This window comes from Ixodes scapularis, unplaced genomic scaffold (genome assembly GCF_016920785.2).
Source record: "Ixodes scapularis isolate PalLabHiFi unplaced genomic scaffold, ASM1692078v2 PGA_scaffold5__190_contigs__length_132052651, whole genome shotgun sequence".
Taxonomy (NCBI): domain Eukaryota; kingdom Metazoa; phylum Arthropoda; class Arachnida; order Ixodida; family Ixodidae; genus Ixodes; species Ixodes scapularis.
Window position 1 is genome coordinate 127,417,135 of NW_024609880.1, and position 12,002 is coordinate 127,429,136.

A 12,002-nucleotide genomic window follows, 5' to 3' on the forward strand; every position below is an offset into this window, starting at 1 on the left:
CAACGGGAGCGACAGTGCACTTGCTATGTTGTTCTATTAAAAATGCGAGCACGTTGTCGGGGTGGTGTGATTTTAATTATTGTTATCACATCAGGTCAGGGCCCAAAGTAGTCATATAAACCAGCGGTTCTCAACCATTGATGTTTCGCGGACCCCTTGTGGATCGGCGCAGATGACGGAGGAATGATTTAATATTTGGACATAACTAAGGGCTAGTGTACAATACAATACAATATACAATATAATACAAACTTTATTCTCACCACATGTGTGAATGGGAGGCCGGAGAAAAAGCTGCAGAAATGCAGTTTGACAAGCTCCGGAACCCCCCCCCCACACACACACACACACACACACTCAGCAGCTATGACGGAGCACAAAAACAAATAAAATGCGTTCAGAAATAAACAATGCAAATATAGTGCGCACATAAGGAATACATTCTTAAGTATTAAAATACAAATTGAGTATACTGCTGTTTGACATTTTCACTACATCTATATTTTGATCACAATATTCATTCAACAAAAGAGGTAAAGCATAACGTATTGTTTGTTTTCCATAATTTGTCCTACATTTCGGAATTTTCCAAGGTTGGTGATGTCTAGACGGGTAATAATTCTCTGTTTCTTTTAATTCAGATAGTTGAAGAATTGTACTGGAACGACCGTATGTCGCATTTCTGTAAGCTATTGTTCAACGGTAGTTATAAATTTGCTGTATGTTAAGGATCTTATATAATTGAAACAATGATTCGGTGTGATGAATGTAAGAAACATCTGCTATTATCCGTATCACCTTTTTTTTTTGTAATAAATGTATCATATTTAAACTTGAATCAGACGTATTTCCCCAGACGAGATTGCAATAACACAAATGTGAATAAAATAATGAGTTATATAAAACACTTTTTACGCTTTTCGGTAGAACATGTCTATGTTTGTTCATAATTCCTACAGATTTACCCAGTTTAGAGCAGAGCTTTCTTACGTGGTTAGTCCAGAGCATATTATCACAAAGTGTGAAGTAGACTTCTCTCATTGACATACACACGAGGGACCTTGCCCGAAAATTGGAATGTTTCTTCTCAATCTGAAAAAAGGCAACTTTTATTGCCGGGCTTGACTGATGAGGCAGGGCCTCGCGGAGCCCCACAATGCCTTCGCGGAACCCCGTTTGAGAACCACTGATATAAACAAATAAAATCTAAAAATGCAACTCTCGGGCAAAAAGCAGACGAATTGTCCTCCGGACAGCGCTACATCTGCGCGGATGAACTTTCGGTAATGGGGAGGCACTCACTTGATCGAATGACGTTTTAGCGAACGCCCACGTTTCACCGAATGACACTTTAGCGAATAGTCGGACGCCGCGAAGCGGCGTTTTCGGGTAGGCCAAATGGGTTCACATTTTTGTAATGAGCCGCCGCAGACTGTCGCCGCGAAGCGGCGTGCTGTACTTACGAAGCCCTTGCTCGTTGATCCACTCCAAAATTAACGTCTCAGCCAGGCCAACTCAGTCATGGGTGAATAGTTAACATAAAAGGCAGCATGTGATCAATCAGTATAACTATGGCGAGCGAAATACAGGCACAAAACCAGGAAAAGAAACTGCAGCGCGAGATGAACGAAATCACTTTCATATTACGCGCGCCAATACAAGCTCACGCAGCACAGTGCTGCCGTACTAATAATACATTTCGTTAAAGTTGGCAAATTTTACCAAAGCTGAAGTACAACAGCTGGGTTCGTAATAAACTATTATGGTTATTTTAAAACTCAATGAAGTGGAATGTGACCTGATAAATTGGCACAAATAAATACCCAAACTTAGCAATCAGTTTTTATTTGTTTCTACACCTCAAAGATGGCGCTAATAAGCTGCTTATTGAGTGGGCTCACTTTGTTCACTTTGTTTTGAATTATCTATGCGTTTGACAAGTCCTTCAACATGGCCTCCTGCTGGTAAACAATAACAGGTGAGCTCGCAGCGTATGCGGGATGTTTACAAAGTTGGCCGGCTACCGCAGCGGAAGAAAAACAAGCGGTTTTATAAATTATTGGTACGTTAAGCACCTATTTTTTGTTCCACTTTAAATTGTTAAATGAGTTGTATGCACTGTTTCGAAGTGACGACGTCAAACCGCCGAGTAAATTCTTTGCTAACTCGCTTGCGAAACCCGAAGACTTTTACTATGTATCCAGAAAGCAGGAACGCATGCTCAATTAATTGCGAAGTATTGTGAACATGGCTTTGTTTAGTGCAGATTGGTTATGTACTGTCATTTTGTACGGCAGTACGGCGAAGACACTCGGTGCAAATCCGACAGTATTCAAAAGTCCGAACGGGTTCTTTCCGCAAGGCACTAATTCGGTTACAGAATGGATATCACAAAATTTTTCAAAGAGGCCGTCACTACGGCAGTACCAGAGGTTATACGGCTTGTCCCCGGATGCAGATTCACCGAAATACAGTCGACGCACCAGAACTTTTTCAACGCAAAGGCGTTCGACATTCTCTCCACGATCACCAGAATGAAGCGTTATTTGCTGAGTCACCGAGATGCCTACTTTTGCAGGGACCAGATAATGTTCGGTTTCTCACCCGCTGCGGACACAGAGAGAGACAAAGTCGACAGACTCGTGGAACAATTCGCACGGAACACCAAAAAAATGCTTAATCACCTGTTGCAGCACCCCGACGTGAGGCGTGATGCTAAGCGGCAATTTTTCGCGCACTACGAGATTATGTTGCATTCCTTACGGGAGTACCTCCGGGCAGTGTGCAGGATTTACGCCGAGATGAAAGCCATGCACATCCGAAACATCTGCAGCAGGCACCAGTGGTCCAAATTCGGAACGCAGCACTTCGGTGACATCGCCCTAAATACAACGTGCCCCGCTCAGTTCCTGCCAAAATTTTACCAACTGCGGCCTTTCTCCAATGTGGCATCCAGAGTGGCGTCTGCGGCTTGCTGGTTTCAGCAGCCCGCTTCAGACGAAGGGACCTTGCGTCTGACAAAGTCTGAGACTGTTCAGCTCGAGCGAGAGAATCGTCTGCTTTTTGACCACCTTAATCGAGCTGAGGGGCCAACTCGTCTTATTGAGGCTCAGGTTGTGGGAATCTCCTGGCTGCAGCAGATACTCTTGAATCAGATTTTAGAGCAGAGTCGGCATGCAGACAGTGCGCTGAATGCCCTACGTCCTGCCGTCCTGCAGGTCGCGGCTGCCTCCAACGAATTGAGACTCGGAGGGACTGCTAAGGTTTCGACGAACAATCAGATTGCATTCTGGATTTTGCTGTTATCTTTCTCGCTGCTTTTTCTGCACTGGTACAACCCATGACGAGGATGTAGCTCGCTATTTTCCCCGTGCTCCCTTGCACGTTGAAGGGCTGGGGTCATTCGAGGGACATTGCCGACCGCCTCTGCAGCATGAATTGCTCAGGGAATTACGTGCGTTATATGTTTGTGGATTACCTGTTTGTGTAAGGTGCTGTCGAAGATTTGGAAACTGAGGTTACATATTTGCGATGTTGACAACATTGCGGAAACATATGTATTCCTGTCACTTTAAACACTTTAAAACTATAGTTGGAAATAGAAAAATGACTGATTAACCCATTTGATTTAAGTACCCGATTGTGGCAGCTTTTGTGAAACAACTCCACAATGCTCCCAGTATCTTTTGGTAGAGGCAACATTTGGCTTCAATGGCAGTTGTAAATTTGTTTATTGTGAACCAGCACATAGCATGTTTCATGTTTTGTTATCATTGGTTCAATATCTGGTTCTAGCCATGACGGCTAACCTGGTTCATTGCTTAGAAGCGATCGGCACAGTTGGTTTTGATGCCTATTTTGTTGAGATAAAAACTGCTCTACAGCTTTTATGCTCTTGTCTCATCGTCAAGCTATTGAACACAAAACTAATGTGCTGTCAAAGCAATCTCACCAGTTCCTTTTAGAAAGAAGCACCTTGTTTTCAACCTTGAAATCTATAGAAGTTTGAATGTGTTGTGGGGGGGGGGGTTGGCCAGCTCAGTTGAGCTCTATTGAAAACCTGTAGGTCAGTTGAGTTCATGTAAACATAAAGATGGTTTGTGAAACCAAGTATTGAAGGAACTACCGTGCATGCAGTAATTAAGCGCAGATTTATGAAAACAATCATGCACGGTCCTTTCAGGTTCTTTCTACCTATTATATTGACTATTAACAAATTAATTAGGCAAACATTTCTTGTACAAAGCTTGTGCATCTACCGTAATATCTCGAGTCATTGGCCACACCACGTTTTTGGCGAATATTGATTTCCAAAAAAAAACAGGGTCATCCCCCACCCCTACAAATACCCCAACGCGGACTCCGTGATCCGCGGACATCCTACCCGAATGACATGGCCGCAGACCTTGCGGTTGGAGGACGTCCGTGACAAAGTAAAGCAGAGGGAAAGACACTTCACTTTGTTTATGCATCTCCTCCCCGATACCTGCGACCCTAAAGTCGGAGTACATGCGTGCGAAAAAAAAACAAAAACGATGGAGGTAGCAAAATGAAACTTTATGTTGCTTACAAAAGAGTTTCTTCAAAAAAAAAAAAAAAAAGGTCGGAAAAATAAAACAAGTGGTAACCCATTCAGGGATCGTGATATCAGTGAACGCCACATATTCTGGAATGTAACCGCAGAGTGTGAGGGCAAAGTCTGTCTCCACCAAACTATGGTCATCGTGAACCCGCTCCATCTCCCGGAACGTCGCAGCCGCGGTTGGTAAGGTTGTGTAATGTTTGAAACAAAGTCAACTGGTAAGCAAAGATTTACTGGAACACCACACACAGGTGTTTGTGAAGCATTCCGTTCCAGTTTGAGCTCTGTGTTCATGGTGCCGTCTATGCCACGGAGCAATCCTGCCTCAACCCGCGTTGATAGCACGCCTTGCACGGACGCATGCATGTATGTACCAAACGGGAAAGTTGCACTGCAGAACCCAGGGATCCTGGGTTAAATCCCCATCCCTGCCCATTTCGATGTAGATGACCGCCGCACCGGCGTGCGGTCGTGTATCGCTACTGCAAGGTGCAGGTTAAGGACCCCAGGCTAGCGGTTGTACAGCACTGGTTCAATCTCTCATCTGCAGCTGAGAGACAAGTCACCCATTGAGGCAGACTGAGTTAAGGCCTTATAAACGTACGCCAGTTTACTTATAAGAAAGTTGCACAACTTGGCCCGATGCGCACTTTGTCGCTTTCACCCACCAGCTCGCTCGCTTGTTGCACCTGGTTGGTTGTTCTATTATCTGTCTTTTTTTCTTTTTACTAACGAAGAGAACATAGCGGTGTTCGAAACATGCTTTTGTGGAACAAACGTTCATGCTGTATGCCGATCGGCAGTGTTCATCGCACATATGCAAGCAACAAACTTTGTGAAAGTAAAACATTCTTTCATGAGTAATTCTTGCATTAAACAATGAAACTAATTCGAGTTTGAGTTTAATGTATCTCTTGTGCAGTCGCGCAAAATATTTATGGAAAATTGGGCATTTTTTAGCTTTTAGTTTCTTCTAAACGTTTTGCGCTTACCCACTGACACATGGGCCACCCCACCTTCTTTTTTTTATTAATTTCAGGCAGCAGGGTGGGTGGGTGATGACTCAGGATATTACGGTATATTCCTGCACAGAATGTTGAGAGCCAGTCATCATAGGGACCAGTATTTATGAGAAGTATGTTGCATTTGTATCTAAGAATATTATCTATAGACGCTTTCAGGCAGCTGTGCATGGGCGCCGCCATAACCGACCTTCAGTTTTTGTTCCCGCTTATTCCGTTCGCTCCACTTCATCATTACCACAGGAGGACAGGTTATTGCCCCTTTAAATGCTACTGTGTCCTTCTCCCCAGCGTAGGCCCTTGTGGAGGCCCGTCAACGCCCGTTTCAGTGGCTCGGCATCTCGGTGAGGCAAGAGAAGGTCGGTTATGGCGGCTCAATCTGGCGCGCGCTGAAAGCGTCTATACTTGGCTGTCATGCAAAGTAGCTTGCAACAGTTTGATCTTTTCTGTCCCAATGTGCTTTGTGCCATAAATTGCTATAGGTGGCTTTTCGAGTGCCGCAGAAAAATTAGATAGCGGGGTTTGTATTGAAAGAGGTGGCCATAGTTTGCAGTAAATATTTCAGCTGCCATTCCGTACTTACGGCTAACAACGTTACTTCCAAAATGCTTTTGTTGTGTCTAGCAATCGAGGCAGCATGCTGTTTGCAATTAGTAACCTGTACTGAAAGAAACTAAACTGAGAGAAATTCAATTCCAAAGAAACCTAGTTGCAGTGGTGCAGTACCTAAAATGCTGAGACATATTCGAGGCCTAATTTAACCATTCACTCAGTAAAGTTAGTCGGATCCTCTTTCTGTGTCAGCTGCAATTACCAACAAAATTGTTTTGTCTTATATTAACTAGTGGAAGGAATAGAAAAGTCTTAAGAAAACAGAATTGACACATTAAACTTTAACTTGCACACATTGATTTATTCAATTCAATAGAAATGATAGGCTACAATGATGTCCCATTCTATCTAAGTCATCAGAAATGTATCGATAGTTTTGGACTCGTTGTCCTACTACTTTTGGTGCCATCGCATCCCGAGCAGGTCACTCGACATGAGAGCATCAATAACGGCCTAATTTTGTCGTTAGCAGCCCATTAGGTAGCTTGATACAAGTATGTACGAGACTGAAAAGGCACATATTCACACAAGGCAACTGCTTTTCTTCTACTTATTCTTTAATGTTATAAGCAATGTACTCTTTTTTTTTTCAAAAATAGGCATACCCGCTTTTTGTTTGGGTATGAGATCGAGGCTAGTACTATCTTATAACGAAACTTCTTTTGTTTGAACTATCTCTGGCTGCAGATGGACTACGGGGTGGCCAAGTACCCAGGTGTTGGGGAAGGTTCGTTGGAACAGTTCCCTGCCCTGGCCCCCGGCCAGGACTACAGCTTCCTCCAGAATGTGCTCGTGGACGGTGGCAGCCAGTTCGGCGTGTCGGCGCTCGCGTTTGACTCCCAGGAAGAGCTGCTCTGGATGGGAAACTCCGGGGTGGGTTAAAGCACGCTTTTTGTGTATCTGGAGTTCCTGGAACCACGTCTCGGACTGGTGTATTTACTGCATCCTCATGTGGGGTTCCTCCGTTTTTGCCTTATGACGTCCTACTTGTGTCATGCTGTTGCACCATCCTGGCAGTGGCAAAGCAGCCGGGGCTGTTCTGCTGTCGGTCACCGTCGAGCTTCACAGTCCATGAGAGTTTAAGCAGCCACGTGTTGGGATGCTACGACGAGCATTTGCTCCTTTTTTTGCCGAAACTTTTACAACCAACCCCCAAGATTGTGACGTCTTGTCACAATCTAGGCGGTTGGTTCTCCAGTCACATTTTTTCGTTGCTGCTGCGGGATTGCTTTTGACGCGTGGGCATTATGGAATGCCAAGTTCACCACTCGAAGACGCATTTTAGGCGCCCTAGAGTCAGTTCGAAGGTCTGGGAACCAGAATTCTTCCCTGAAATGCTTTCTTTTTTTGTGTAGACATTATTATGGTTCTCGTTTTCTGTGGTTCTTTGGAGTATAACCTACTACAATAATATTGCCTCACTTAATAATTATAATTACCTAAAAAATTTTTTTTATTGATTGATGTTATAGAACATATAAAAGCGTGTTTTACATCAGGTACCTGTTCAAATAGAGATGTCACTGTTTCTGTTCACCACAGTTCCTCTAAGAGTAATCTATTTCTGAGCTATCAAGTTATTAAATGGCTGCAATGGTAAAAAAAGATAAAAATTAATTGCTACTCATTGATATGCAGAAAGGTCGAAGTACACATTTTCTGCACTAGATACCTGATGTGGGGGTTTTCTCTGGGACGATGTAAACTTGTTGCTTCTTTCCAGGGTCATGTAACGTCTTACTACACGTCTGAGCTCCAGAAGTACACGTCTTTCCAAGTCCACGCCACCAACGAGGTTAGGCAGCTGAGCACCGTGGATGCGGGGGTGTTGTCCCTTACCAGCAACACTGTGCGTCTCAACAACCGGCGGGGACTCATTGTGTTTCATCACAGGTGGGTTGGCTTTCCTGTTCTGGAGACGAGCAGTCAACCACTTCAAATACAGGGGTTCTCAAACTCGGTTCCGCAAACACCCAAATTGCACCCCCCCCCCCCCCCCCCCCCCATGTCGCAGGCTGCGCGGCAGGACCATGTAAAGCGCCTTCATCTCACTTTGTACTGACATCGCGATTGATATGGTGGGGATATATGGGAAGCGACACAAGCAGAATTGCCTACAATTGTGCATCTGTTGCTTCTCGGTCGGCAAATATGGAGGGGGAGGAGGGTTCCGCGGCAGTCTTTGAGGCTTCCTGGGGTTCCGTGAGACCAAAAAGTTTGAGAACCCCTGCTCTAGTCGAATATGACTAAGCTTTTTTTTGTTTTAGAGCACAGCTCTTAGGCACTCGTTTCTGGGTTGAGCGGCGTGATCGTTGGTGTGACTGCACGTTGCATTATGGGACGTTTCCCCGCTAAAGATACCTGGGAAATTTTTATGCTGAATTTAGCCGGGAAATTTTCTCGCTAAGTTCAGCAGGGAAATGTTTTGGCTAAATTTAGCGCGGAAATGTTTCTGCTGAATTTTGTGTGGAAATTTTCTGCCAGATTTAGCGGGGAAATGTTTGTGCGAAATATAGTGGGAAATTTTCCCGCTAAATTTAGCGGGTAAATTGACGTTACGTGACCTCAACACTAATTCAATTCCTCCGCTAAATTTAGCGGGGAAAATGATGCCACGACTTCGTGTCACGTCACCCATGAATAAATTCAGCAGCAGGAGGAGACGAGGAAGAGGAGGAGGGTAGGAGGGTAGGAGGAGGAGAAATGGAGGATATGAAGCAAGAGGAGGGACATACCCTCCCCTCCTCCTCAAGAGCTGTGCTCTAGTTTCACTTTGCAAAGATTTGGAAACGTCTTTTATTTTTAGAGCGCAGCTCTTAGGGGCCCGTTTCCGGCTTGAGCGGCGTCGCCGTCGGCGTCGCCGTCGCCGTCGCCGTCGCCGTCGCCGTCGGCGTCGCCGTCAGCGTCGGCGTAACCGCGCGGTGCATCATGGGAAATGTCCCATAATGCACCGCGCGAGCCCCCCACCAAGGTCACGTGACCTCGTGGGGGGTCACGTGACCCCCCGAAGTCACGTGACTCCCCTGAGGTCACGTGGCCCCCTCCTCGAGGTCACGTGACCCCCGCCGATGTCGCGTGACCCCCGATGACGTCATCGTCACTGATGACGTCACCGGCATCCACATCGTCATCGTCATCATCACTGATGACGTCACCGGCATCCACATCGTCATCGTCATCATCACTGATGACGTCACCGGCATCCACATCGTCATCGTCATCACTGATGACGTCACCGGCATCCGCATCGTCATCGTCATCATCACTGATGACGTCACCGGCATCCACATCGTCATCGTCATCATCACTGATGACGTCACCGGCATCCACATCGTCATCGTCAACATCACTGATGACGTCACCGGCATCCGCATCGTCATCGTCATCATCACTGATGACGTCACCGGCATCCACATCGTCATCGTCATCATCACTGATGACGTCACCGGCATCCACATCGTCATCGTCATCATCACTGATGACGTCACCGGCATCCACATTGTCATCGTCATCATCACTGATGACGTCACCGACATCCGCATTGTCATCGTCATCATCACTGATGACGTCATCAGTGACGTCACTGATGTCGTCACCAGCATCCGCATCGTCATCGTCATCATCACTGATGACGTCATCAGCGACGTCACTGATGACGTCACCGACATTCGCATCGTCCTCGTCATCATCACTGGTGAAGTCATCAGTGACGTCACTAATGACGTCATCGGTACCCGCATCGTCATCGTCACTGATGACGTCATCAGTGACGTCAGTGATGACATCATCGGCATTGGGGGTCACGTGACCCCCAAGGTAACGTGACCCCCCCCCTGGTTAGTTTAACCCCCCCCCCCCCCAGTGCCCTTCCCTCCTCCTCCTCAAGAGCTACGCTCTAATTCGGCGTTACAGGGAGTTGTAAGCGGCTTTCATTTTTTTGGTCTAGGGTCTATACAAGACAAACTTACCAATAGGCAGAGTAGGTAGCTGCCTAGGGAGCAGAATTTTGGGGGTGACCAATCTGTGGCCGCCCCCAAATTAATTGGCTCTCTTCTTTTAATCTAGCTCTGAATTTAGCTACTTAGGGAATTCTTGCTCTAAATATAGCTGCTTTTGAAAATTTGATCTCCAAACATAACTCCTCCCTCCCTCCCCCCCCGCTCCCCATGGTCACTGAGGGCGGCAACAAAATGCTCTGGATCTATGGAAGCCCATAATGTGTGACACGTTTGACTCCTGCTGTTTCTTGCACTGAGTTTGGCTGTTGAATCACAGTTGAACTCTAGTCTTGGTGTGTTGCATTCTGTGAAAAAAAAATGTTTTAAAAATGTTCAATAAAAGTTCTAATACAATAATTAACCTTCAAAAAAAAAAAAAAAAATAAAGAAGAGGACTTTTTGCAACGCCGAAGACATTGTCTAAAACGACTTATGCCCCTGTTGCCTCTCTTCTCCAAGGAGTTTACTAGAAACATGAAGTTGTATCGACACATCAAATTGATACGACACATCAGCATTGTTGATGCACCGTCGCTTGACTCAAAGTATGGCCACCTTTATTTGAACGAGGGGTTGGCAAGGAACGCCCGTGTGTTGTAAAGATTGATGGCCATTTTGTCATTTGGGACAGCTCTGAAGAGATGGAGGACATGCACTGCATGACGCTGTCTCCTTCTGGCTCGCTTCTGATGGGAGGCAACCAGCCGAGCCTCATTGAGCTCGACCTGTCCAGAGGTGACCACAAGGTGGTCACCGACGTAGGGGAGAATGGCTGCGCCGTCATTCGACGCCACCCCAGGTTCATCTGCTGCGCCGACTTCAACGGGAAGGTGAGTCACCAAAGTGGCCATGTGGGCGAGTTGGTTCATTCTTACAAGATAGGACAAGACTAGCGCTGAACTTTATCTAAACATTTATTGAAACAACGTGCAACGATAAAAACTTTTCCTTGGTGGCTTTCTGTTGGTGAGTCACCAAGAGGAAGTTCCCCAGGTGGCTGTCGTGCACAAAATAAACGTGACATAATTGGGCTCCAAATTCGTCGCACTGACCCTTTTATGTGGGACCTGCCAAGTTACATAGTTTAGTCCGATACTCAGAATTGTTGCATTTAAATTGGCACACAAGAAGGTGTTGTCGCAGCGGATTACTATTGGTCATTTTGAAATAACTGCTGGGGCTTTTAGTTTTGCGGTGCATATTTTTGTCCAGTTTGGCAGTATGAATATGCATTTCTGCAGGTGCGGGAAAGAAGCACATGAGGCTCGATGGAGAACGATCATAGCAGTATGCGTCAGCTAAAGGGACAAAATGAATATGCAGTAGTCAGTTTGATTATGTTCCTCGGTTGTCATAACCTTAAGTGAGTGGTTTCTGACTTGGAAGTGGTAAGCTACTCTAGTTGTGACTATGTAATCTCAAAATGACCTCATGAAGTTTTGAGCTCATTTTGATAATTTATTTTCTTTTTTGTAGTTTGAAGGATCAATCCTTAAATTGGATTTTGTTGTACGGTATGTAGTAGTTATTTTTATTATAATTTGTTGGCAGGTCACGCTAAGGGACCCCAACACGTTTAATGTGGAGTACACTCTGGAATCTCTTTCGGGTACCGGGGTCCTGTCGGATTTCGATGTACTTGGCAATATGGTTGTCACTTGCGGATTTACAAACAGGTGAGTGTAGCTTTCTTTTATTTTTGGTGTGTATTGAAATATTTTTTTCTGTGCCTTTCTATCTGCATGAAAGTGAGTTCTAAAATTTTAAGATACCTTCTCGAAGTTACTT

At 45.4% G+C, this 12,002-nt stretch overlaps 1 protein-coding gene across 2 annotated transcripts in view; it reads left to right on the forward strand.

Moving 5' to 3' along the window:
- Positions 1 to 1,923: 1,923 nt before the first annotated feature.
- The window catches only part of LOC8052644 (PAN2-PAN3 deadenylation complex catalytic subunit PAN2), a 47,896-nt gene continuing 37,817 nt past the window's right edge, over positions 1,924 to 12,002 (forward strand). Inside the window, exons 1-5 of one of the 2 annotated variants that reach the window (XM_029967419.4) lie at positions 1,924 to 1,978; positions 6,904 to 7,089; positions 7,940 to 8,109; positions 10,846 to 11,044; positions 11,766 to 11,890. In XM_029967419.4, coding sequence (XP_029823279.2) covers positions 6,904 to 7,089; positions 7,940 to 8,109; positions 10,846 to 11,044; positions 11,766 to 11,890 — 680 coding nt within the window. In that variant the 5' untranslated portion in view covers positions 1,924 to 1,978. Of the gene's footprint in view, positions 2,063 to 6,903; positions 7,090 to 7,939; positions 8,110 to 10,845; positions 11,045 to 11,765; positions 11,891 to 12,002 lie in introns of both variants that reach the window. The other variant, XM_029967418.4, reaches the window with a different exon arrangement.